The sequence below is a fragment of the Danio rerio genome, chromosome 20 (assembly GCF_049306965.1).
Source record: "Danio rerio strain Tuebingen ecotype United States chromosome 20, GRCz12tu, whole genome shotgun sequence".
Taxonomy (NCBI): Eukaryota; Metazoa; Chordata; class Actinopteri; order Cypriniformes; family Danionidae; genus Danio; species Danio rerio.
Window position 1 is genome coordinate 20,673,043 of NC_133195.1, and position 27,854 is coordinate 20,700,896.

The window sequence follows — 27,854 nt, forward strand, 5'->3', positions numbered from 1 at the left end:
ATTGCACCTGTGCAGATCCCTACCAAAAAAACAAGTCCTAAATATAATACTTGAGTCGATTTGATTGTTGTGTGTTGTTCGTTGGTGGTTCGTTGTTTCTACAATAATGCAGTAAAGAAAGACAAGATTTACACCTGCCCTGTTTTATACAGCCCCAGCTATATTTTCATTCAAAATACCAAAGTGTTATTTTCCTTTTTGTAGTCACTAACCAAAGTGTTGTGTAGTTATCACAGCATGTATTTGTCTTGAAAAAGTTTTGTGGTGAAATATATATTAGCGACCCCTAGAGGTGGAAGAGAGTCCTAAAGAAGCATCCTGACAACCTCAAAGTCCTTGTCAGTTATGGCACTTGACGATTTCAGATTCACATCTAATTATACCCTGTTCCCTCCTTTCCAATTAACTGATATAAAGTGAGTCAGTGCTGTCTTCATATCCTTCTCGGCTGCTGTACATTTGCAGAGGGGTAACAGAGAGTTTGACTGAAACTTTGTTTTGCCTCATGCATTCATTAAGTCATATAATTTATCTAGGTCTATCATTTTATGGTGTTCTTCTTTTCTTGTATTATTTGAATTTACAGGAATGCCATTCAAAAGTGTCTTATGCTCACTAAAGGTGCATTTATTTGATTAAAAACACTGAAAAAAACACAATGTTATAAATAATTGCAATGTCAAATTACTGTCTACAATACACATTAGAATACATTTAAAATGAAATTTAATGTATATTACTCTGTGATGTCAAAGCTGAATTTTTACTTTTTGTTACTCCAATTTTTAGTGTCACATGGACAAAAATAAATTTACTTCAGCAATTAATAATTTGCTATATATATATATATATATATATATATATATATATATATATATATATATATATATACACACACACACACACACATATACACGCAAAGGGCTTTACAAAAACAAGAATAAACACAAAATCAAAGTGCGGGAATAAAAGAGACAAGTACAAGAAAATAAAAATACAAACAAATAGATTAATTTTTTTTTTTTTTTTAAAGAAAGAAAGACAAAGTACAGTGTTTGTTTAGTAAGGGCACAGCTAAACAGATGTGTTTTCAGTGAACTGTCATTCCCTTACGAAATCTTGTTTAGTCAAGTTTGGATCCATGTCCAAGTGCAGGCTTAACAAACAATATCTTGAATTACCTATAAAAATAAACAAACCAAAAAAGAGATCATGAGCATGTTTATGAAATAATAGAGACATAAGCAAACAAATTCAAAATGCAATGATCCATGTTTACATTGTTTGTCACACAATATTGGATAAAGCTGCAAATATTAGTGGTCTTGTGTTGGTGGAATAAGCGTGTGTTAGATATATTTTTTGAACATATTCAGGTTGCTTTAACAAAATATTATTGATAACCTTGATAATTACTCCCGCTGCTCTGGTTTCCCCCACAAGTCCAAAAACATGCAGTATAGGTGAATTGGGTAAGGTTAATTGTCTGTAGGGGCGACGCAGTGGCGCAGTGGGTAGCACGTTCGCCTAACAGTAAGAAGGTCGCTGGGTCGTGGGTTCTATCCTCGGCTAAGTTGGCGTTTCTGTTTGCATGTTCTCCCTGCGTTCGCGTGGGTTTCCTCCGGGTACACCGGTTTCCCCCACAGTCCAAAGACATGCAGTACAGGTGAATTGGGTAGGCTAAATTGTCCGTAGTGTATGTGTGTATGTGTGGATGTTTCCCAGAGATGAGTTGCAGCTGGAAGGGTAAAAACTTGCTGGATAAGTTGGCAGTTCATTCCGCTGTGGCGACCCCAGATTAATAAAGGGACAAAGCCGACAAAGAAAATGAATAAATGAATGAATAATTGTCTGTAGGGTATGAGCGTGAATGAGTGTGTATGGATGTTTCCCAATGATAGGTTGCAACTGGAAGGGTCTCCGCTACGGAAAACATATGCTGGATAAATTGGTGGTTCATTCCGCTGTGGCGACCTCGGATTAATAAAAGGACTAAACAAAAAAGAAAATGACTGAATAAATGACCTTGATAATTTATGGTCACTATACACATGATATGAAATTTGCATACCATTACAACCCCAGAGCTCACCTCTAGAAAGCTCTGAAAATCAGTACTTCAATAATTAACCTTGCCTGCTTGTTTATTCAGCGCAGCCACAATCCCAGAGCAAACTTTCTTAAGTTGGTGTCAACTGTCAACATCTCTCCAATTAGCTAATGGCAGAGTCTGCATCTCGCCCTTCTCCGACTCCCAGCAGCATCCAACACACAGGAATAGCAAATAGTTCCTGTAACACTTATTTTCACTTTATTGAATCACACTTATTTACTGCACTGAACCAGCGTTGTTTTTTCAAGCACAAAACATATTATATTATTTTGTCTACAAGTTGACAGTATACTTTAAAAAAGAAAAATCCGTTAGAAACCTCTGCCAGATGAATAAAGGCAAACATTTTACACCCCATGCTCTCATTTTCCTCATTGTCTACACTGCACGCATAAAAAAAAAAAGGTTTTGCATAAGAAAATGCCTCTTTGACCCAAGCCGGTCTCCCTGTAGGCATAACGCCGCGTTTGGCCACCATCAGTAAACTGCACCCAGTTGTGCCAGAGATGTTTATCATTAGTGCATTAATGCGCTAGCCCGAATACTTGTTTACTAGCTCATGTTCTGTGTATTAAGAAGGGTTAATGCTTGTTTTTTTCAGGTCGCTGTATAAGCCGGCGCGCTGAACTCATTCTCTCAGCATGTTTCATTCTGTAAGACAGTCGACTCAGATAACATTACTCCGCTCTGGGCGAAAAATGCATCGATAGTGCACAAAGTACACAAGTATACTTATGTTACAGTTTACTTTTCTCTGTTTTTCATCTTTTAAAGGAAACTCTGCCTGTGGCTGTTTCATCGGGCCTCGGTAGAAAGTGACCATTGAGATTTAGCAAACAGTTATTTCCCAGTACAAGCAGATATTATGGCAGACGGAGCCCGTGGAACGAGCATAATGAGAGTCTGACTGCTGTAATGTGGTTTAGTGCTGACAGTGAAATCACCATTAATGCCATAACGGCTAGATTTAATTATTTCAACTGGTGCGTTGCATTGCAGTTGTCAAGGTACAAGTGATTATCTGGGTTTATGTTGTGAACCGTTTAGCGTTGTTTTCTCATTCCACGCTCGTGACACATTAACCGAAATGAAGATGCAGCTTTAAAATGTTCTGGTTAAATACTTAAACATTTCCTATTTCAGTTTAGTGTGCAGAGTTTAGCAAATTTAGGGATAATTCCCTGAAGTGTGCATACCCTCATAAAGCTTTCTGCTTTGTTTGGACTAGAAAGGGATGCATAAACATTTCTTAAAAAAAAACAGCGTGGCTCGGTGGGAGCACTGTCGCCTCACAGCAAGGTTGCTGGTTCCTAGCTGGGCCAGTTGGCTTTTCTGTGTGGAGTTTGCATGTTCTTCCCGTGTTTTCGTAGGATTCCTAGGGGTGCTTCGGTTTCGCCCACAGTCTAAAGACATGTGCTGTAGGTGAATTAAATAAACTAAATTAGCCATAGTGAATGAATATGTTTGGGTGTTTCCCAGTACTGGGTAGTGACTGGAAGGGCATCCGCTGTGTAAAACATGCTGGAATAGTTGGCTATTGATTCCGCTGTGGCGACCTCTGAAATTATGACTAAACCGAAGGAAAATAAAATGAATAAATGAAATACAGCCATAAGTTTGTTTACTCGTTTTGTATTGGGGTCGTTTGTATGGAGGATCTTTATGTCATTAATAGTTTTATTTTTACGATCGTCTGTTACAATGTCCATATATTACAGGGTTTCTGTGGGAGTTTAAAAAGTCTAAAAATGTCTAAATATTTTTACTGAAATATTGTCCATATTAAATATTGTTATTGTATTATTAAATGTATTTAAGTATAATTTTTTTGATTGGACAAATAAAAATCTTTTTCATCTGAGCCTTTTGAAAAATTCCTTAGCGTTTAGTCTTTTATAACTCTAAAATGTCATTCTTAACGGTCTAAAAATGTCTTAAAAACTTAAATTTAGCTTGGTGAAACCTTCAGAAACCTAGGATTAGTGTGCAACAACGTTTGTAATACTTATTTAGCTGTCAGCATGTATATTTGTAAAAATAAAATCATCTTGTATATGTTTTCTCACACCCATTTTGGGGCTGAATTTTGTCGATAAACTTTGCCGAACTCTTAAAAGCAAGTGAAAAAAGTAATATTTTTGGATCAAGGCCTTTCATCAAAGTTGTCTTTAAACTATTGAACAACTTCCATTCATGTTTTAGGACAATTTTAAAAAGATTTTTTGATCCACAATGTAGGTATATAATGCTGTATATAATGCTCATGTTGGAAATTAAAATGTAGGTTTTATGAACTTTTTTTTGAGCAATCATAAGTTATACAGTACATTTTTGGCAGTGCAAAATGAGTTAGTGTTGTAATACCATAATAAAAACATAATAACAAAATAAATCAGTTATGTAAATTTGCTGATCTGGTGTTATATGGCTTTAACTGAAAAATATAAAGCTCTGATTTGTTTTCACTGGTGATGTAGAAATAAGCTTGTAAAGTCTACATGAAATCAAAACTGATGTCTGATTTATTTTGTTGTTGATCGTTGATGAAAAATATGTCAAAGACAACAAAGGTCTTGAACAGTTTACAAAAAAGAAATGAAATAACTTTTTCTTTTTGACTGATGTCCTAAATCTATTTTACTACATCAGCATAGTCGATATATCCATTAAAAATCTAGACTCTTATGTCTGCCAACACGGATCTACAATTTTAATGACATCGCTGTGCTTTTGAGTTTTCAGACTTTCTGTCCAATCAAATGTTCTTTAAAGTGTCACTATAAACAGAATATAAACAGAAGCTAAAGCTACATCTGAAATCAACTACTTTTTCACACTATTACTTTTTTCTGCATGGCGAATGGGGACTATAAAACAGTCAAGCCTGAAAGTATTCATACCCCTGGCAAATTTTAAAGTTAAGTGAAGACTTAAAGTTACTTTTATTCAAAAAGTTTTTTGTTTTATTTTTTGGACCGGAAATGACACAGGCTCCTCCCAAAATAATAAGATGATGAAGAGTCATCATTCTGGAAAATGTCATTTTTTTTCTTGTTTCTCTGATTTATTTAAATTTGAACAAAAACTTTAAGTCAGAATTTGCCAGCGGTATGAATAATTTCGGGCTCGACTGTAGGCGATCAAATATTCCGACAATCTGTGTTTTTCATAGGAGTGAAATTTGTCTGGTTTTACGTAAACATGTCTCATGTATATGTATTTACTGTATGTATTAGCTGGTTCAGACCCCAAAACATACCATACATATCTGAATTCTGTCCAAGCAGTTACATTTTATCCTACTGTGTGGGAGGTTAAGAGGAGAAATGGACAGATAGACCCACTGTGTCTGTCATGAGATGTCTGATGCGGCTTTATCGAGCTCAACATTTTTGGCGGAGCTGAGAAATATAAACGAAAATGCTGTTGGCTTTTTTAGAGAAGGTGGAGGAGCTGCTCCATATGTCCAATTCTATTTCAGTGAAAATTAAACCAACATGTTGAATAACGCTGCCTGTTTCAGGCCACCATTAATGTCCATTTTTCACATTCCAGTCAATTCCTGATGTTTCATCTCAATTATTTGACCTCCTTTTCTGCTTTGTCTATACATTATTTAATTGAACTGATCTTAAACACATTTTCTCTTTTAGGAAAATCGCAGCAACAGTGTGGGCATGTCGACTCGGCCTATCTTGGCACATTCGCCGGTCTCGCCGCTGGGCACAGCTGGCATCCCCACACCTGCACAGCTCACGAAGGCCAACGCTCCCGTGCACATTGATGTCGGAGGTCACATGTACACCAGCAGCCTGGCCACATTAACCAAATACCCCGAGTCCAGGTAAATGACTGTACACACACAGAGATAAACACAAAAACAAGTGGACCCTTTTCCATTTCTTGTAGTTTTTAGAAGTGGAATTCATCGTAGTTGTTTTATTCATATCCTGTGCTCCTGTAGAAAAACACATATTTCATGATAGCTATTACAGGACTTTACAAATGTAACTTTTTTTGGTGAGATCAACTATCAGTTGTGTTCATAAATACCCCAAAAACATTGTTCAGCATGTTATAGATCACTATTTTCCAGTAATAAAATGAATACATAAAGCTAAACAAAGGTATGGGGCAGCCCGGTGGCGCAGTGGGTAAAACATGCCTCACAGCAAGAAGGTCGCTGGTTCAAGCCTCGGCTGGGTCAGTTGGCATTTCTGTTTGGAGTTTGCATGTTCTCTCCATGTTGGCGTGGGTTTCCTCTAGGTGCTCCGGTTTCCCACACAAGTCCAAAGACGTGCGCTATAGGTGAATTTGGGTAAGCTAAATTGTCCGCTGTGCATCTGTGTGAATGTATGGGTGTTTCCCAGTGATGGGTTGCAGCTGGATAAATTTGAGCTATTGCTAATACTTCTGTTAGGATAATTATAATTCAAACATTTTTCTTGAAATTCTAAAACTTACATTTATTTAAAGTATTGTTTGATTATTTTAAGTGAAATTTATTTATAAACAAATTTCGAGAGGATCACGTGCTTATGATTGTTCACAGCTGTTCCGACTTTAGCTAATAACTGATTATCCTATCAGACGATCCTTAACTCACTATAAATAACCAGACTTTTCTCATCTCAATATCTTCGTCTTGAAGAAACCCCCCCACCCAACCCTACTTTCCCTCCTTTCAAACGGGCGTCACGGTGGCCAGCGATTAGCGCTGTTGCCTCACAGCAAGAATGCCCCTGGTTTAATTCCTTTCCAAACCAGACGGCATTTCTGTGTGGACTTTGCTAGTTCTCCCTGTGGTCGCGTGGATTTTCCCCGGGTCCTCCGGTTTCCTCCCACAGTTAAAAAAAACAAGCACTCTAAACAATTAATCCAAAATATTTTAGCTAAACTCTGAGTACACCTTCAACATCCATATCTAACACTTAGCTACAATAAGCAAGAGGGGGAGTCATCGAGATCTACCTGAGCTCAAACTCCCCTCTCGCCTTGCAATGGGAGGGAGCCCAGGGCTCGAGGATCTTATAAGCTCAGGGCTCTCTCCCGAGACAGCACGCCAAACTAGTTTTATTATCAATCATCAGCTAAGTGTGAACTCTTGAATTTCATTTTATATCTTTAAAATGTGTTAAAGAAAAGTTTAATTAGCTACAAACTGATTCAAATTTATTTAAAAAGATATAAATTGGTTCAAAGTCTTAAATATTTGTTGTTAATCTTAAATGATCATTATTTACATGTTTTTGTCTATTATTAAACGATTTCAGTCAAGTAAAATTTTTAACTGATTGAATTTAATACAGTTGCAGCTGGAAGGGCATTTGCTGCGTAAAACATATGCTGGATAAGTTGGCCGTTCATTCCGCTGTGGCGACCCTAGGTTAATAAAGGGACTAAGCTGAAAAGAAAAAGAAGGAATAAACGAACAAGCATAGGTATTATGAAAATTGGTGAGATTTTGTTGTACCTGCTTAAAGGGATAGGTCACCCAAAGATGAATATTATGTGATCATTTACTCACACTTGACTTGTTTAAAACCTGTTTGAGATTTTTTTTCTCTGTTGAACACAAAAGATATTTTGAAGTAAGCTGAAAATCTATAACCTTTGACTTCCATGTGTTCTTTCTACTATGGATGCCAATGGTTACAGGTTTAATTACAGGTTATTTTGTGTTCAACTTCAACATAAGAAAGAAACTCTTCTGTTTATAACCACTTGAAGATGATTAAATATTGAGTCAATTAAAATTTTTGGCTGAACAACTCTTCTAAAAAAAAAAGTTTCAAACAGCGTTTTGTCGGCAATGCCATAAAACGAGGTGTCCAAACTCGGCCCTGGAGGACCGGAGGCCTGGAGGGTTTAGCTCTAAACCAAGTGTGCCGCAAGCCTACGTTTGAGTGAGGGTCTCGACCGTTAGATCGCCCCCTGGGGGCTGGCTGCAGTACAAGTCATAAAGCCCGCCTCCTCCGTGTTGATGAAGGAGACTTGAGCCCAAATAAAAAAAAATATTACACTTTTAATAAAATGTCCCGAAAGATGGTTCTGGTTGATTAAGGCACTGGTTATTGTGCTGAAATAGGTGCAGATCTTCATTTTTGTAAACAGTTTGTTTTTAGCAGTAATTTAATGCTGGGCGTGTCATCGTGATTGACAGCTGTGATTGACAGTTTCTCAAAGCGCGGCGTCTGAGCTTCGGCAGGAGACTGAAGTAGACTGAAATGTTATTATTCGATTTCTGTGTTATTTTACCATGACAAAATGAGTTCAGCAGTAAACTATAGTTGCTGATACATGATCTGGTGGAACACTGTTTATTCGCTAAGTTCAGGGCTTTTTTCGGGCTTTATTAGTTTGCTGATACACGCCTAGCCACCCAGATAGCAAAACACAGTTCCGGCTAGATTCTCGCCTGCCGGAGACTTATCTCTTACCCCTCAGACTGACTAATTCTGCTGGACCTACTCCGGATGCCTGGACTCACTACCCAATTCCAGCCCGAGTCAATCGAGCCAGATGCGGCGGCCGAGCGAGCTGGCGCTGCCGCATGCAAGCCGGAATCAGCCGCGACGCCGCGAGTAAGTTATGCGCTGCGGCCTGGAGCTGGCGCGATTGAATATATAAAACCCTCATATTTGTTAACGTTATTACATCCATTTGTGTTGATATGACAGCAAACGCATGCTGAGAAGTTCGGGGGGCGTAGTTGATTTTACATAAAGCGTTTGATTGGAAGCTCGACTCTGCTCATTTTCGCGGCTCCTCCTCTGGCTCCATCAGACAATCCTTTTGCGCATGTCAAGGCTCCAATTTCAGCAGTCTTTTGCGACAGTTTGTGCCCGTCAAGCAGGCGTTTTGCCCTCAAGGCGTTCAATGGGAAAAAGGGCTGTCGCGTCGTCCATATTTTTTACAGTCATTGCTCTAAACCTAAACAAACACACCTCAGGAGACCACGAGAACACAGAAAATGTCCCGTGAGGAATGAGATGCCGCATTCTTCCTGATGGTCAGGTGACCTTCATGCGTTTTTAACCCAAAATTATTAAAACATAACAGCATTCATACAGCGATGTATTGTTTTTCCCCCTTTTCTCAATATATACTGTGCATATAGACTTTACAAAGATGCATCGCACAACACAAATAGCACAGATTTTAATACGAATTACAACAAATAAACACCCTTAATGTGTTATGTCTTTATTAAGATTTTCATAGTGATGTTCACTTTCACCGTCTTATTTAGGGAAACTCCTGAGACAAATAAGTTACATCTAATAAGTTACATTACTTCTGGGACTTCTAGAGCGAGTTCGGTGCTCAAGTCTGCATCGGTGTGTCTTCGATATCAAAAACACATTCAGGAACTTTTATGCATCCTCTGTTCTTGTAGTCTTGAGTATGGGAACTGAACTTTAGCGGTTGATGATGATGTTACACAAGAACACGAGGACGCAAGATTGCTGAAGAACACATATTGAGAAACAGCCAAGCTCTTTCTAAACATACTAGAAACATCCCAGCAGGTGTGTTGAAGCAAGTTGGAGGTAAACTCTGCTGGACATCGGCCCTCCAGAACAGAGTTTGGACACCCCTGCCATAGAAGAAGCACTTTTTGGCTCTCCAAAGAACCTTTTAGTGAAGAGTACTTGAAAGAACCATGTTTTTTATTACGTGAAAAACCTTTTAATAAAAACTTTTATGAAGAAGTGTTCTTCATGAAACCATGAATGCCAATGAGTAGCCTTTATTTTTTACATCTGTGGTACAATAAACCAATTTTAATGTGTTAAGTAACTTTGCTTCTCATGTAAATGCATCTAAATGTATATATTTTTAATTGTTTAATTAAAAAAACAAGACAAGGACAAAGTGAGAGTGCATTCAAATGAGCTTAAAGTATCCTAAAAAAATCTCCTAGTTTGAGCAGAAATGCAAAGCAGCAAGAGCAAACTATTTTTAAAAAAGAGAAAAATGATGGTGGTGTTAATGTGGAAGCTTTAAAAAGATATACATTTATACACACACAATGTATCATTTAATAACCATTAAATGATTTATCCTGCTGTATAAAAATTATATTTTCAGGATAGTTGGAAACTGGTAGACATTAACATCCATTGTAGGGAAAAATATTATGGGGGTCAGTGGCAGTTCGGGGGGTGCCCCTATGTCAACAAGCTTGGCCCCTCTATGGCCTCCCTAAATTTGGACATGTATTTTTGTGTCACATCTAAAACGACATGAAGAAGCGAGATCAGCCATCGCTGGCAGACTGTTGTGACTGAGGCCTCTCTCGCACGCTCTCTGTGTCACGCGCACTCGCTGTCTCTGCTTTCCCTTAACTTTTGTCAGTGACGGGGCTGTGCGCATCAGTTTCCCACAATCATCAGAAGTTAAGCCCCAAATTGACACAGGTAATAAAAAAATTAAACTTCAGTCATATTCATGTAGGGAAAAACTATTAAATTGTCAACTGTTGATTGTATTAGACTTTTGTTTTTAATATCGATTTTAAAACGTTTAATATGCAAAAGTCCTCATCTATGCATAGGCTGTTATTAATCAGAAATTGAGTGTACAGTTGAATTTGGCAGATGTAACACACTGATCAAATTTAGTTTTCGGTCACGCTCATGTAAAAGTAATATTCAGCTTGTTTAGTTTTGCCTTCATTTATTTTTGATGTCAGTAGTGACATAAAGCACGAGTCTTCAAACACATGATTTTTTACAACACGTTTTAAACAATAGTTTTTTTGTCTTTCCCATGGTGACTATTTGTGCATAATGTTTTATTAGTTATTTTGCAAGATGGTTGTATTCAGATTAAAGTATAATTTAAAGATTTAACTTGGTTAGGTTTACTAGGAAATAAGAATAATTAGTCTAGTTATTGAATAACTGGTTTATTGTGTAGACAATCAAAAATATCCAGTAAATATTTCTTAAGGAGACTAATAACACTGACCTTAGAATTGTTTTTTTTGGGTTTTTTTTTTTAAACTGCTTTTAATCAAGACAAACTTTAAGAAATAAGACTTATTATGAATATTTTTTGTTTTATAGGAAATACTGTGATAATGTCCTTGGTTTGTTAAAGATCACTTGGGAAACATTATTTTAAATTAACAGGAGGGCAAAACAAAATTGACTCCAACTGTATCTGTTAAAGTTTACAAGTGCAAAAATGTGTCTTGATGTACTTGAATGTTACAAATGTTTTATCCTATTATTACAATACAAACAGGGCTCGAAATTAACATTTTTGCTTGGTAGCACCGGTGCTCCTAACTTTAAAAGTGTAGGCGCATTAACCAAAATTTAGTCGCACCCACTAATTATGAGCACCGTTACTACAAGTTTTGTACAAACATATTTATTGCACTTAAAATCAACACTAATCAAACTAACAAGCAAAAAAATATGCATGCGTGAGGAAAATATTAATCCCGAAATCCCGTTATCACAAGAAAATACATTTTTATGACATAACTTAGTGACTAAAGGATACACGGAGCGCTCACCGGACCTGCACATACTGCTTGACATGAATGAATCTGTTAACGATATAACTGTGATGTTCTTACGGGTGGTGTCTGATATTGCACTGATGCTTTTGACATATACTGTACCTTATTATTTGCATACGTCATGTTAATAGTAATACCGGTCTTTTTATGAGTAGCGATGTTAGTTTACTCAGTGTAAGCCCATTTGCGAAGGGTTATGTGGTGTTATATTTTACATATAGCTGCCACTTGCATGGCGGACAGCAACTGGCGATTAAATGAAGCATTAAACAGAAGCTTTCGTGCTAAATGTGGCTAACAGTTACCAGAAAATTCCATCCCACAGACTTTTCATAGCAGACTTGAAGCCAATGGAAGTCTTTAATCCACTCTTCGAAAAGTGTTGATGGTGGATTAACATTCAGCACATGATCACTAGTAAGATGTGTCATTATTTGTAACTTTAGATGCCATGGATTCTAAAACAAAATCTGTCAGTTATATTTTCATTCTCATTTTCAGCGCTTTACAATTTTAGCTCTCTCTGTCATCCCAAGCCAGAAGGCTTTGACTGAGTGATTGACAGCTGATATTTCAGTGCTAGAGCAGTAGTGGGCCAATAAGAAGAGCGTGAAGGCGGGGCAAGCTTTACAGACTTGGCTTTGTTTACTGCAGCAAGTCGACATGACAACTGTTTTAAACCATGTCTGAGCGCTGCGTTTTTGCGTTTCAAGTGCAGAAATGCATTTTAATGAGTGTATGTCTCCCAAATCCGTGCATGTGGTGAACATTTTGCAGTAAAAACTAGTCGCACACAGCAATTTTAGGCACTCGCAGAAATGCTCCCAAATATATTTTGAGGTCGCATAGATAAAATTGCAGGTGCATATGCGAACAAAATGGTTGCAATTTCAAGCCCTGACAAAGTTACTTGTCAAATAAATTAATAAATTAAGATTATTTTGAGTTTAAGTTATTTAATTAGCTTGTTCATGAAGACTTCAGAGTGATGCATTACAAATTATTTTGAATAATTATTTAAGTAGTTTGTGATGTACAGTTGAAGTCAGAATTATTAGCCCCCCTGAATTATTAGCCCCCCTGTTTAACTTTTTTCCTGATTTCTGTTTAACGGAAAGAAGATTTTTTTCAACCCATTTCTAAACATAATAGTTTTAATAACTCATTTCTAATAACTGATTTATTTTTATCTTATAAATAATATTTGACTAGATATTTTTCAAGCTTATCTTTAAGCTCTATACAGCTTAAAGTGACATTTAGAGGCTTAACTAGGGTAATTAAGTAACCTAGACAGGTTAGGGTAATTAGGCAAGTTATTTTAAAATGATGGTTTGTTCTGTAGACTATCGGAAAAAAAAAACATAGCTTAAAGGGGCTATTGCAACATGTGGAGGGTGAGTAAATGATTACCGAATTCAAATATTTGGGTGAACTGGCCACTTGAAATTATTTGTGAAAAAACATGACAGTAACTATAAAATGTTGCTAGATTTATAGTAACTATGGAAGCAGATCATAAGAGTCTGAAAATATGAAATGTACACTGTACTGTAAAGTATATTCAAAGTGAAAGGTGTTCTAGTTTTTCCCCATCAAAATCATATTTTATCCCCTGTCATTGTCTTCTAATTCGTCTGGCAGTCTGTTAAAAATTTCCAAAAACACATGTCGTCCTCTGAACACGTCTGTTCATTCACGAGTCCTTCATGATGTGTGTGTTTGCGTGTATGTGTGTGTGTGGCTTGTCTGTGCTCATTAGCTCACTGACCGGTATATTTCTGCAATGCCAAAGAGCATTATTGTCTCATCGCTGCTGACTGAGTCAAACATCAGAGCACAGGCCAAAAGGAGCCCGAAGCGCTTTGAGCCAGACTCGCGTCCTGTCTCACAACTGCTCACATGTCTCACAGTTTCGCCTCCCACCGCCGCTTACAGTGACCAAGTCTCACACATATTGTCTGATGTAGAGTCAAACAAGCCTATTATCCACATTTTCCCATAATGCTTTACAGTTTAAGTTCTGTTAAACTGTAAACAATCAGTGAATAGATTTTTTTTGTATAGGTACAATGAGGTGTTATTTATATCTTCACAGTTCTGCCATCCAGTATTAAAAGGAAAGCATTTTGAATTAACAAAAAACTTAAACCAAGTCTTTCCGCAGCAATGTTCAGTCCCTCCTATTTGGTGTCACCGGGGGTCAAGGGAGTGAAGACAGGAGGTTGGATCCAAATGCAATTTTTAATGAAAAAGATTATTTGTGCAGGTAAAAACAAGTGAGGTCTTCGGCGCAATAGCCTAGTGGTTAGCGCGCCGACATATGGTGCAATAGCACGTCAGGGCATCAGGGGCCTCATGTATCAATGCTGCGTACGCACAAAATCTTTGCGTACGCCAGGTTTCACGCTCAGAATCGCTCACGTTTGGATTTACTAACAATGAACTGAACGTGGCAATGTGCGCAGCTCCACGGCAGCTTTATGGCTGGCGTACGCACATTTTTTGTGCGTGTCTGTTTTATTTCCATTGGCGACTCCTAGAGGCAGTTGTGTTAAATTCCTCTCTACAAAGTGTCTGAGCCTTGCAATAGCAGCTGTATGAGACGGGTTCATCTAGCAGGTAGGCTATATAAGGTTTCCATACCATACAGTTGACCAGCTAAACATTAAAGCGCAATTTGCAGCGGTCGCCTGTTTTCCCAATGTAATCTGAGCGATCTACCGCACGCACATTGCTATAAAGACACTATCTGAAGAGGAATTTGCATGCATGAATCAAACATTTCCATTCAATAAATGTGCAAATAAAATATGATGCACAGACTTATTAATGATTCCTACTTGTCTTTCTCATGATAAATACTTGGCAAAATCTAATATGTAGCAGGGGAAAAAATAGGAAAGAGTTCAACAGACGCTGGATTCGAACCGATTTCATGCTCGAACATGTCACAACATGCTGACATGCGTCTTACGAGCTGCGCCACTGAGACTGTTAAGGGTGCTTCAGCATTTTACACCTATAAATCACACTATTTCTCTTTTAACTCCACAGTGCGATGTTCAGACCCAACTGTGTTAACCGCATCAGCTAAACTCTCCCCACTCTATTTTTTTCTTTTGTTGTTAATTCCGGAGAACAAACTTTCAAATAACACCGCTTTTCTCCGGTCTACCTCCGAAAGCAGCACCTCCAATTCACATTCTGTTCAAAGTTTCTCTTTTTGCTTGCTTTTGCCGTTGCTTTTTCGTTGGGTTTTGCCAAAGTAGAGTCATTTGCATATTCATACGGGGGAGGAGGCAGGTAGGGGTTTTGTGCTCGTGCATGTTGCGCTCAGTTTCACGTTCATGCGGATGTACAAAAGAATATGCGTGGGATTTGGCGTACGCAGTGTTTCATACATTGATTTTTTTTCTGCGTACGCAATGTTTTAGTATGATTTCCACGCAAGTCTTTGTACATGAGGCCCCAGGAGTTCGAATCCCGGCTTGACGACATTTCCCTATCCTACCCCCTCTCTCTCTCTCCCACCTCACTTCCTGTCTTAATACTGTCCTATTTAATAAAGGCAAAAAGGCCAAAAATAAATCTTTAAAATAAAAAAAAACAAGGGAGGTCAAAAAACAAGAACTCAGATATCAAGAAGGGCATTTGCAAAAACAAAACGATGATCAAAGTACATATAGTAACAAAACAATCATCAAAACATAACTAGAAAAACTAAAAACAGGACGACACTCACTGAAACCATGCAGGTACTGACAAACAAAGACTCAGCATCGACTGGTGTGTGCAATGTGTGTGAATAGTCCAAACAATTCATGATGACGGTATTCAGCTGTGTGTGATTGATGGTGATTGGTGACTGATGTGTGCAACGTCATTCTGGGATATGTAGTTCCTGAATGACGTGAGTGTAGTATGCCAGCGATCTTTCAGGAACAGATCGCTGGTTATGGGACATTTGTGGCCTGATTTTGCGTTTGCTTTTCTCAGTACTCATGTCATTATTTTCTTTAATTCCTGTGTTTTAGTGTGAAAGTTTGATTTGATTTAATTGTTTTGAACAAGATAAAATAAATAAAATCATTCACAAAGCAAATCTTTAAACAAGCTACATTTCATCATGGTCAAAATGGAGTGGGATGCAACACAAGCTTATTATTTTCTCCACCCCTTTATTAAATATCATTTGTTTATTACTTCAACTTATTTCTTATTTGACTTCTTTTTATTTGAGACATATATGAGCTTTTGGCATCTTTGACATATTGTGTGGTTAATTCAGCGTTTGTACATTAACACACAGTGCTTAGCATGATTGAGTACACCTAATTTTGAAAACGAATATTTTTATCCATTTCTCAGTGAATATGGGTAATATATATTGGTGCATTTGAACAAAACAGATTTATTAAGCGGATTTATTTATTAAAATAATATTTTAGTCAGAGAAAATCATTAGAAATGTAAAGATAATACATTTACATTCATGCAAAATATTGCAACATTTCAACAAAAGTGTATATATTTTTTGCTTCTCTTGATTTTTGCTACTTTTGAAAATTTTATGTAATGTTTTTCCCTAACATATATATTTAGCCTATGAAAACTTGAACCATTATTGTAAGTTATTTTGATAAACTAGCTCCAGATTTGGCTTCAGTACTGACTAATCTAATGTATATGCTCAAATATAATGTTGTTAATCATCCTATAGGAAACATGAATGAGAGATTTGTGGGGGTGTACTCATATATGCTGAGCACCGTATCATAACATAGACCCAGCCATTAACTTAAATCATTTTGTTCGTTTTTCAATCATCTCTATTCATCAACATATTTCTTTAATAATATATTGTTTTACATTTTTATACATTTTTCATTTTTATACAATCATTTTTATTAATAGTTATATTACATTAAATAGAATATATATTTATACAACGTTTTAAATTGACTAATATTCTGACATTGTTTGACAATCTGTTCCATAATTTCACACCACATACAGACATACACACATTTTTTTAAGTTGTCGTTGTTTTCAACCTCCTAAGATTTTGTTCTTCTCTCAGATTATATTCCCCTTGTCACTTTCTATGCACTTTCGGAAGTTATTTATTCCTAGCTTCAGACATAAATTGTGCTGTTTTAAATTAAGCCAAATCATTACACTTATGTTTCTTCAATTTTCAAATAAAGAAATCGTACTACTCCACATTTTCTATACTTTTTTCTGTATTGTGCATAAGGATTGTACAAAGCTCAGCATAATTGAGTACACCCCATTTTGAAAATACTCTCAGTGAATATAGGCAATGTATTTTGGTGCATTTAAACAATTTATTAAACAGATATATTTATTACAATTATATATGTTAGTCACCAAACATATTTATAAATCGAAAGATAATGCAATTAAATTCAAGCTAAATATTGCAAAATCAATTACAATTTTAAAATTTTAATATTTCAACTAAATTTTTCAATTTATTTATTTATTTTTGCTTCTCTTGATTTTTCTATCTTTTTTAAAATTTGTGTTTATTTTTCTATAACATATAAATTTGGGTGTACTAGTTTTGACCTGTTATCGTAAGTTATTTTGTTGAGTAAGCTCCAGATTTCAATACTGACTGACCTAATGTATATTCACAAATATAATATTGTATAGCTTTCTATTAAAACTATGAATTTAAAAATTAGATTTGTGAGGGGTGTACTCATATATGCTGGGCACTGTAAATCAGATTTATATTTATTCCCCCAAATTTCATCACAATAACTCATATATGGCAACATAAGTGTGTTTTATTTTACACGCACAATTCTTCTTTTTTTTTTTTTTTTATAACTAACACTGTAAAAACACTGGAATAAACATAAATTAAGTTGTCCCAAAAGAACTCACGAATTGTGTAGATTCAGCTCATTTTAAATAAGTTTGTAATAAGTAGCAAATAAATAACAATTGTAATCTTAATAACAAGTACGAATTTGACTCGCAATATCCTAGAAGGAAGGAATATTATTGACACATTAAATATTACCGTACTGACTGGAATATAAAGAGAAAATAATCTAGAGAAGAGGAAAAAAAACAGTGACCTAAAAAAATGCTTTGGCCACAGATATGCTTGTGATACTAATGCCACGTTAAAATACCAAGCATGGCATTATTTTCATAATGGATAAAAATAAAGCAGAGAACCCAAGATATCTCTCACTCAGTTTTTACTGTGGATGTTGATTCATCTCTTGTTGTTTAGAATGATTTGTTTCAGTTGTTTTAAATGGAAGTTGCTCAATCTTGAAGTGCAACCCATGATTTTGAACACTCTAATCACGTGCGTGAATAGGCCTTAGAAAGATTTTGTGATCGTCGATTAGATGTTTCCGAAAACAGCATTGGCGTAAGTGACAGTTGTGGTCCATTCGCCCGCCGGCTGCTTTATCACAGACAGCATCAGTATGACACGGCGCTCATCAGAGAGCCAGGAGGACGCGGGGCGCTGGATGATGGTGACATTTGCGTGGTCAGGAGCGATGAAGATGATGATGATGATGATGGCCACCGCCTGCAGTCTCGCCTTTCCTGATGCTGATGCAGATGCAGAGGCTACAGTTTAGGCAGACTCTGCTGACCGAAACAACTGTCACAGTCCACTGTTGGACAGTCATAGATTTTACATGAGCATGGAGGGATGATGGCAGATTGTTTTTAATGAATGTTTTTTCTCTCCAGTCAAAATACAGCAAAGTATCGCATACCCACAATAGTGTAATAGTCTGCAAACTGAGAACTTGTTAATCATTGTGTTAAAGCTCCAACATTAAATTCAAATCAAGATCTAAAACACATCTGTTTAGCTGTGCCTATACTAAATGAACAGATCGCTTTATTGTGTATTTCTTTTCTTTTTCATTCCTTTAAAGCATGTTTTTAACACATTTTAATCTGTTTTCAATCATTTTTGTTCACTGTTGTTTTTAATTTTCTTATACTTGTTCTTTTTTATTCTTGTTTTTATAAAGCACTTTGAATTACCATTGTGTATGAAATGTGCTATATACAGTTGAAGTCAGAATTATGAGCCCGACTTTGATTTTTTTTTATTTTTAAATATTTTCCAAATGATGTTTAACAGAGCAAGGACATTTTCACAGTATGTCTGATAATGTTTTTTTCTTCTGGAGAAAGTCTTATTTGTTTTATTTTGGCTAGAATAAAAGCAGTTAAAATAAAATTTAATAAACATTTTAAGGTCAAAATTATTAGCCCCTTTTATTTTTTTGATAGGCTACAGAACAAACTATTATGTTTATAAATGTGTTGAAAAAAAATCATATCTCCGTTAAACAGAAATTGGGGAAAAAATAAACAAGTGGGCTAATAATTCTGACTTCAACTGTAAATAAATGTGCCTTGTCTTGCCTAAAGTCTTAAAAAATGATCAAAGTAAATTAGTTTATGCTTAATTGAATGTGAAAACTGTGTTGTCCTCCTTCATTTTCAAAAATCAATATAGACATATTGGCATCATTAGTTTCATGAAGAATCTTAAATATCAATGGAAACTTTGCATTACATAAAAGGTTAATTAAAGGGTGAGTTCACCCAAAATAAACATTCTGTTATTAATTACTCTCCCTCATGCTGTTTTAAATTGGCGGGGGGAGCCATTTCAGTGACTGACAATTTATAGGAGGGCCGCTTTAACATTCAAGTACAGCAAAAAAAAGTGACACCTGATGTAACTGATGCACTCAGACATTCTTTCCCAGAGTACATGCAGTCAAAGCTCCTTCTTTTTGTTTCTTAATGTACATATTAAAGGGGTAGTTTACATTGCTATGGAAAATTACAATTTAATAACAGGCATAATAATAATTATTATTATTCTGTCCCAATCAATTGTTGCTTAACCAAAAGTTTAACAGGTGGCGCAAGAACAGCAGAAAGAAGATTGGGTAACTTTAGTGACTTTACTGGCAATTGTACTTTTTAGTATTTTTGTTGTTGTTGTTGTTGTTGTAAAACTACAACAAAGAGGGGGAAAATATTTAGTCAAATTTTACTAATGCGCTTTTGAAAAAAAAAAAAATGTATATATGAATATAAGGACCCAATATTATCACACCACCATTATAACGTGTAAGCCATGGAAATGTGTTTGTACAACACAATACAGGTGGTGTAAAATTAATTTTAATCAAACGACATTTGAGTTTTTTTAACTTAGGTGTATATATATTTCAACATTTAAATCAGCCACAGAAATAATCTGCATGTGCGTTACGCTGGACCGCACACTGAGAGAAACAGAAAGTAACCCAAACATATTACAGTACTCTAAATGTCCAGTAGCAGGTGCGTCAAACCACAAGTGGGTATATCCCACTGCACAACAATGATAGGTATTCAAAAATAAATGTTTTGTTGAGCCGAATCTCATTATATTTTAGACGTCAGTTGCGGGCCATAGGGAGGAGGATGGTGGGCCGCAGTTTGAGACCCCTGCCTTAGACCTTTGTTCATCTTCGGAACACAAATTAAGATGAAATCCGAGAGCTCTCTCTGACAATCCATAGACAGCAATGGTCATGAGATGTTCAAACTTTAGAAAAGTAACCAAAAAACTGTCAAAACATTCCAAATGACTTCAGTGGATCAATTGTAATCATACAAAGCTCCAAGAACACATTTGTGAACAAATAGTTTTTTTAAATGACTTTATCTGCCTTTCTATTCTCTTCCACTTCAGTGCAGGGCACGCATTTTCTGTTTTGTACGCCATATTTTAATTAGAGTATTGACAGCAGTATTATAAATGCAAACCCTGAAGGCATTGGCAAAAAAAAGAAGCCATTTTTACATTTTTACATGCACAAAGGGTGTTTTTGGTGTTTTTGGAGCTTCATATGGTTACAATTGAACCACTGAAAGTCACCACTGGAAGTATTTGGTTCCTTTTCTGGTATTTGATTTTGGGGCTTTGAACTGTTGCTGTATATGGAGGATGAGAGAACTCAAAATATTTACCTACTTCCAGGGCCATTTATATTGAAGTAGATTTTTTGCTGCACCATTCTGGTGTTTCATAACTTATAGTTTTTACAAGGTGGGTCATTATCCCAAAGCTTAATCCCCAACCTAGAGGACCAGGACATACACACATACATTACAGACAATTTGGCTGACCCAATTAACCAATAGCGCATGTCTTTGGACTTGTGGAGGAAATAGAAACACCTGGAGGAAACCCACACGAACACGGGGAGAACATATAAACTCAACACTGAAATGCCAAGTGACCCAGCCGGGGCTCGAATCAGCAATCTTTTTTGCTGTGAGCGCTACCCACTGCGCCACTGTGCTGCCGAACTCTAAAAATCATAAAAATCTAAAATATTTTAATTTGTGTTGAGAAGATGTCTCTGGAGATTGTAATGTGCAACTAATAACAAAATTAATATTTTAGGGGTCAACTAACTATTTAAAGCAGAAAAGGATTCTTTAGGTCATTAAAATGTTCTAGCCACTAAGATATAAATGTTTTCTGAAACATTGACTGAACGTTTTATTGGAGAACCAGAAATCGCATTGTTATTGTTTAGTGTCATCTAATTATGTTAATCTCTGTCTGTTTCTCTCTGAGGATTGGCCGTTTGTTTGATGGCACGGAGCCCATAGTATTGGACAGCCTAAAGCAGCATTATTTTATAGATCGGGATGGACACATGTTTCGCTACATATTAAACTTCCTCAGGACCTCAAAACTGCTCATCCCAGATGACTTTAAGGTAATGTTGATCTACCTTTACATCACTGTGTGTGAATACTTATATTAAAGTTTAGAAAATGAAGAAACATTTATAAATATTTCTTCATTTATAAATATTATTATTAGAAATATCACAGGCATCACTAGTCTCTCACAGGACATCACTAGTCTCTCACTGATCACTAGTCTCTCACAGGACATCACTAGTCTCTCACAGGACATCTCTGGTTTCTCACAGGATATCACTAGTCTCACTGATCACTAGTCTCTCACAGGACATCACTAGTCTCTCACTGATCACTAGTCTCTCACAGGACATCACTGGTCTCTCACAGGACATCACTAGTCTCTCACAGGACATCTCTGGTTTCTCACAGGACATCACTAGTCTCTCACTGATCACTAGTCTCTCACAGGACATCACTAGTCTCTCACAGGACATCACTGGTTTCTCACAGGACATCACTAGTCTCTCACTGATCACTAGTCTCTCACAGCACATCACTAGTCTCTCACTCACATCACTAATCTCTCAAAGCACATCACTAGTCTCTCACTCACATCACTAATCTCTCACAGGACATCACTAGTCTCTCACAGGACATCACTGGTTTCTCACAGGACATCACTGGTCTCTCACTGACACCACTAGTCTCTCACTGATCACTAGTCTCTCACAGGTCATTACTAGTCTCTCACAGGACATCACTAGTCTCTCACAGGACATCACTAGTCTCTCACTGACATCACTAGTCTCTCACAGGACATCACTAGTCTCTCACAGGTCATTACTAGTCTCTCACAGCACATCACTAGTCTCTCAGAGGACATCACTAGTCTCTCACAGGACATCACTAGTCTCTCACATCACTAGTCTCTCACAGGCCATCACTAGTCTCTCACAAGACATCACAAGTCTCTCACATGATATCACTCATCTCTCACAGGACATCACTGGTCTCTCACTCACATCACTAGTCTCTCACAGGCCATCACTAGTCTCTCACAGGCCATCACTAGTCTTTCACAGGACATCACTGGTCTCTCTCTCACATCACTAGTCTCTCACAGGTCATTACTAGTGTCTCACTGACATCACTAGTCTCTCAATACCATCACTACTCTCACAGGACATCACTAGTCTCCTACTCACATTACTAGTCTCTCACAGGACATCACTAGTCTCTCACAGGACATCACTAGTCTCTCACTGATTACTAGTCTAACACAGGACATCACTAGTCTCTCACTGACATCACTAGTCTCTTACTGACTTCACTAGTCTCTTACTGACTTCACTAGTCTCTCACTGACATCACTAGTCTCTCACTAACATCAATAGTCTCTCACTGACATCACAAATTTCTCACTCACATCACTAGTCTCTCACTGACATCACTAGTCTCACTGATCACTAGTCTCTCACAGGACATCACTAGTCTCTCACAGGACATCAGTAGTCCCTCCTTGATCACTAGTCTCTCACAGCACATCACTAGTCTCTCACAGCACATCACTAGTCTCTCACTCACATCACTAATCTCTCTCTCACATCACTAGTCTCTCACAGGTCATTACTAGTGTCTCACTGACATCACTAGTCTCTCAATACCATCAATACTCTCTTACAGGACATTAATAGTCTCCTACTCACATTATTGGTCTCTCACAGGACATCACTAGTCTCTCACTGATTACTAGTCTAACACAGGACATCACTAGTCTCTCACTGACATCGCTAGTCTCTTACTGACTTCACTAGTCTCTCACTGACATCGCTAGTCTCTTACTGACTTCACTAGTCTCTCACTGACATCACTAGTCTCTTACTGGTTATCACTAGTCTTTCACTGACTTCACTAGTCTCTTACTCACATCACTAGTCTCTCACTAGTCATCACTAGTCTCTCACTGACATCACTAGTCTCTCACTCACATCACTAGTCTCTCACTGACATCACTAGTCTCACAGATCACTAGTCTCTCACAGGACATCAGTAGTCCCTCCTTGATCACTAGTCTCTCACAGCACATCACTAGTCTCTCACTCACATCACTAATCTCTCACTCACATCACTAGTCTTCCACAGGACATCACTAGTTTCTCACTCACATCACTAGTCTCTCACAGCACATCACTAGTCTCTCACTCACATCACTAGTCTATCACAGGACATCACTAGTCTCTCACTGATCACTAGTCTAACACAGAACATCACTAGTCTTTCACTGACATCACTAGTCACTCACTAATCACTAGTCTCTTACTGACATCACTAGTCTCTCGCTGGTCATCACTAGTCTCACTGGTCATCACTAGTCTCTCTCAGGACATCAATAATCTCTCACTGACATCACACATTTCTCACTGACTTCACTAGTCTCTCGCTGACATCATTAGTCTCTCACATCACTAGTCTCTCACTGACATCACTAGTCTCTCTCAGGACATTACTAGACTCTCACTGACATCACTAGTCTCTCACTGATTACTGGTCTCTCACTGGACATCACTAGTCTCTCACAGGACATCACTAGTCTCTCACTGATCACTAGTCTATCACAGCACATCACTAGTCTCTCACTCACATTACTAGTCTCTCACTGATTACTAGTCTCTAACAGGACATCAATAGTCTCTCACTCAAATCACTAGTCTCTCACTGATCACTAGTGTCTCACAGGACATCACTAGTCTCTCACTCACATCACTAGTCTCTCAATAATCATGATTCTCTCACAGCACATCACTAGTCTCTCACTCACATCACTAGTCTAATAGGACATCACTGGTCTCTCACTCACATCACTAGTCTCTCACAGGACATCACTAATCTTTCACAGGACATCACTAGTTTCTCACAGGGCATCACTGGTCTTTTACTCACATTCCTAATCTCTCACAGGACATCACTAGTCTCTTACAGGGCATCCCTGGTCTCTTACTCACCTCCCTAATCTCTCACAGGACATCACTAGTCTCTCACAGGACATCACTAGTCTCTCACAGGACATCACTAGTCTCTCACAGGACATCACTGGTCTCTCACTCACATCACTTGTCTCTCACTGATCACGAGTCTTTCACAGGACACAACTAGTCTCTCACTGACATCATTAGTCTCTTGATCACGAAGGAAGCCTACATGGACATACTCAGGGGTCACCAATCTTGGCGGTGGAAAGCCAGTGTCCCTGCAGAGTTTAGCTCAAACTTGCTTTAACACACTTGCCTGGAAATATCATTTATACCTTGTAAGACCTGGATTAGCTTGTTTAGGTGTGTTTGATTAGGGTTGGAGCTAAACTCTGCAGGGCACCTGCCCTCTAGGAACAAGTTTGATGACTCTTGATTTAGGGCATTCCATTTTAACGCATTCAGATGTTCTACCAGCAGGACATGTGTGTAACATAATCAATAGACAAAGCGATTTGGGCTGGAATGCTACCTTTATCTGCTCTGCTCTGCTCTATTGCTGAAAGTCTCTACATCTCTTTGTCCTTGATCTGAACAACATACTGTCAGAGGGTTTCAGTCACTTTAGAATGGCTTTCCATCTTACAAAATCAATGAAAAACAGTTTGCCTGCCTGGTAAATAGGATTAGTTAGACAATTAAGCACAATTAGCACCAGATTGAAAGGAAAACGCGGTATTAGGCCAAATATCTCTTTTAAGTTTTTTTTTACGCTGTGACAAGTAACTCATGAAATATGCTTAAAAATTGCTGCTAGGAGCATCTAAAATAGGAAATTGCAGCTTGTTGTGTAATTGTGATTTGTATATTCAGGATTACTCTCTGCTGTACGAGGAGGCCCGATATTTCCAGCTTCAGCCACTGCAGGTGGAGTTGGAGCGCTGGCGTTCGGAGCAGGACTCCAGGTTCACGTCCCGCATGTGTGAGTGTGTGGTGGTCCGCGTGGCCCCTGAGCTGGGAGAGAGGATAACGCTGAGTGGAGATAAAGCCCTCATCGAGGACATCTTTCCCGAGATTGGAGACGTCATGTGCAACTCAGTCAACGCCGGCTGGAACCATGACTCCACTCACGTCATTCGCTTCCCTCTGAACGGGTACTGCCATCTCAACTCTGTACAGGTACAGGATGCCACACACACCTCACACACCTGCCTGTGCCAATATTCATTCATTACCCTCATTCACCTGTTTATTCTGTTCATTTGTTATTTTAGACATTTTTCTATGAAATCAATCAATCAATTGGAAAATTTCTTTAATTTATTATTAATTTATCTTATTATTTATATAATTTTGATCTATTAATTCAGATTAGTTTTTTATTACTTTAGTAAAATATTTGATTATTCTTCATTTATCTGTTTATTGATTTTGTTAATTTTTTTTACTTCGTCCATTCATATTTTCATAATTCAATCTTTCATTGATCACAATTTTTTCTGCTTAAGGGCTTATGAGCAAATTTAACAAAGCATAATGATACAACTGTTCTGATATTATGATAAAGAAATGAATCATTATCAGAAGAATCAAATACTTTAAATAAAATAAGTTAGCCATGATAGTTGAGAAAGAAAGTGTGTATATATACAGTAAATACACTCACCAGCCACTTTATTAGGTACTCTTTACTATTATCGAGTTGGACCCCCTTTTACACCCAGAGCTGCCTTAATCCTTTGTGGAATATAAATTCAACAAGTTACTGGAAATATTCCTCAAAGATTTTGGTCCATTTTGACATGATAGCATCCTGCTGTTGCTGCAGATTTGTCGGCTGCACATCTATGATGCGAATCTCCCATTCCACCACATCCCAAAGGTGCTCTACTGAATTGAGCTCTGGTCCCTGTGGGAGCCATTTGAGTACAGTGAACTCATTGTCATGTTCAAGAAACCCGTCTCAGAATATATGTGTACTTCCTGCTGGAAGTAGTCATTAGAAGATGGGTACAGTGTGATCGTAAAGGGATGGACATGGTCAGCAACAATACTCTGGTAGGCCGGCATTGACAAAGTGTGCCAAGAAAATATCCCCCACACCATTACACCACCAGCAAGCTGAACCATTAATACAAGGCAAGATGGATCCATGCTTTCATGTAGTTGACGACAAATTTGGTGAGCCTGTGCGAATTGAAGTCTTAGTTTCTTCTCTTTGCTGACAGGATTAGCACCCGGTGTGGTCGTCTGCTGCTGTAGTCCATCCGCCTCAAGGTTCATCCTGTTGTGCGTTCAAAGATGCTCCTCTGCATACCTCAGTTGTAACGAGTGGTAATTTGAGTTACTGTTGCCTTTCTATCAGCTCGAACCAGTCTGGCCATTCTCCTCTGACCTCTGGCATCAGCAAGGCATTTGCGCCCACAAAACTGCCACTCACTGGATATTTTCTCTTTTTTGGACCATTCTCTGTAACCCTTAGGGATGGTTGTGCATGAAAATCCCAGTAGATCAGCAGTTTCTGAAATACTCAGTCCAACCTGCCTGGCACCAGCAACCATGCCACGTTCATGTCACTTAAATCAACTTTTTTCCCCATTCCGATGCTCGGTTTGAACTGCAGCAGATCGTCTTGACCATTTCTTCATGCCTAAATGCATAGGGAAGATATAATACCACATACAATTTACCATATGTAACCACTTTAAAAGAAATCTTCAAGTCTTCTTAAATGACACCATCACTGGCCGTCAGCTCATTTAACATTACAAACTACAAACACTGGCCTATGATTCATGTAAGGAATAAATGTACAATATAAACTCAGATTTTCCTATAGTGTGTGTGTGTGTGTGTGTGTGTGTGTGTGTGTGTGTGTGTGTGTGTGTGTGTGTGTGTGTGTGTGTGTGTGTGTGTGTGTGTGTGTGCGTGTGTGTGTGTGTGTCTAGAGGCTGTCTAATCCTGTTTGCTTATTAAATCTTTTGGCCCCTGGCACTTGCCGTCACACTAATGGAAGCAGGAGATTGAGAAAAGTAGCGGCAGAAGACAGGGAGGAAAAATGAGAGAAAAAGAGGGTTGAAGGACAAAAGCATGACGGAAAGTCACACTGAGCAGACGGACAGAAACTTTGACCTGTAAAGTAGAGGTTTTGGGTGAAAGGCAAAGACGGAGAAAGAGGCTGTAAACTGTAGGAGATTGAAGGGGATTTTGGTGGTGCTGGAGAGAAGGGAAAGGCACGTCCTGGAGGCGAACTAATGCAATGTGATCTCACAGCACTGAGAAGCAGATATCTGCATCCAGACTGAGACAAAAAGACAGACAAACAGAAAGAGGGAACACGCAAGTTGTTTATGTGTCTTGTTTAATTCAGTCGAGAGAGCTGCTGGACAGATGGTTTATAACACTTGGGCTGTGTTGTTTTTCTAACTGATTCTGAGGCAGGGGTGTTCAGTTAAAGGGATAGTTCACCCAAAAATGAACTCTTGTGATGGCT

General features: G+C 37.8%; 1 protein-coding gene across 2 annotated transcripts in view; it reads left to right on the forward strand.

Annotated features, from left to right (window-relative positions):
• The window catches only part of kctd1 (potassium channel tetramerization domain containing 1), a 48,982-nt gene that overhangs the window by 16,960 nt on the left and 4,168 nt on the right, over positions 1–27,854 (forward strand). For both annotated transcript variants that reach the window (XM_005160473.6, XM_009294626.4), the window contains exons 2-4: positions 5,767–5,957; positions 21,319–21,463; positions 25,235–25,540. In XM_005160473.6, the coding sequence (XP_005160530.1) occupies positions 5,767–5,957; positions 21,319–21,463; positions 25,235–25,540 (642 nt within the window). The remainder of the gene's footprint in view (positions 1–5,766; positions 5,958–21,318; positions 21,464–25,234; positions 25,541–27,854) is intronic.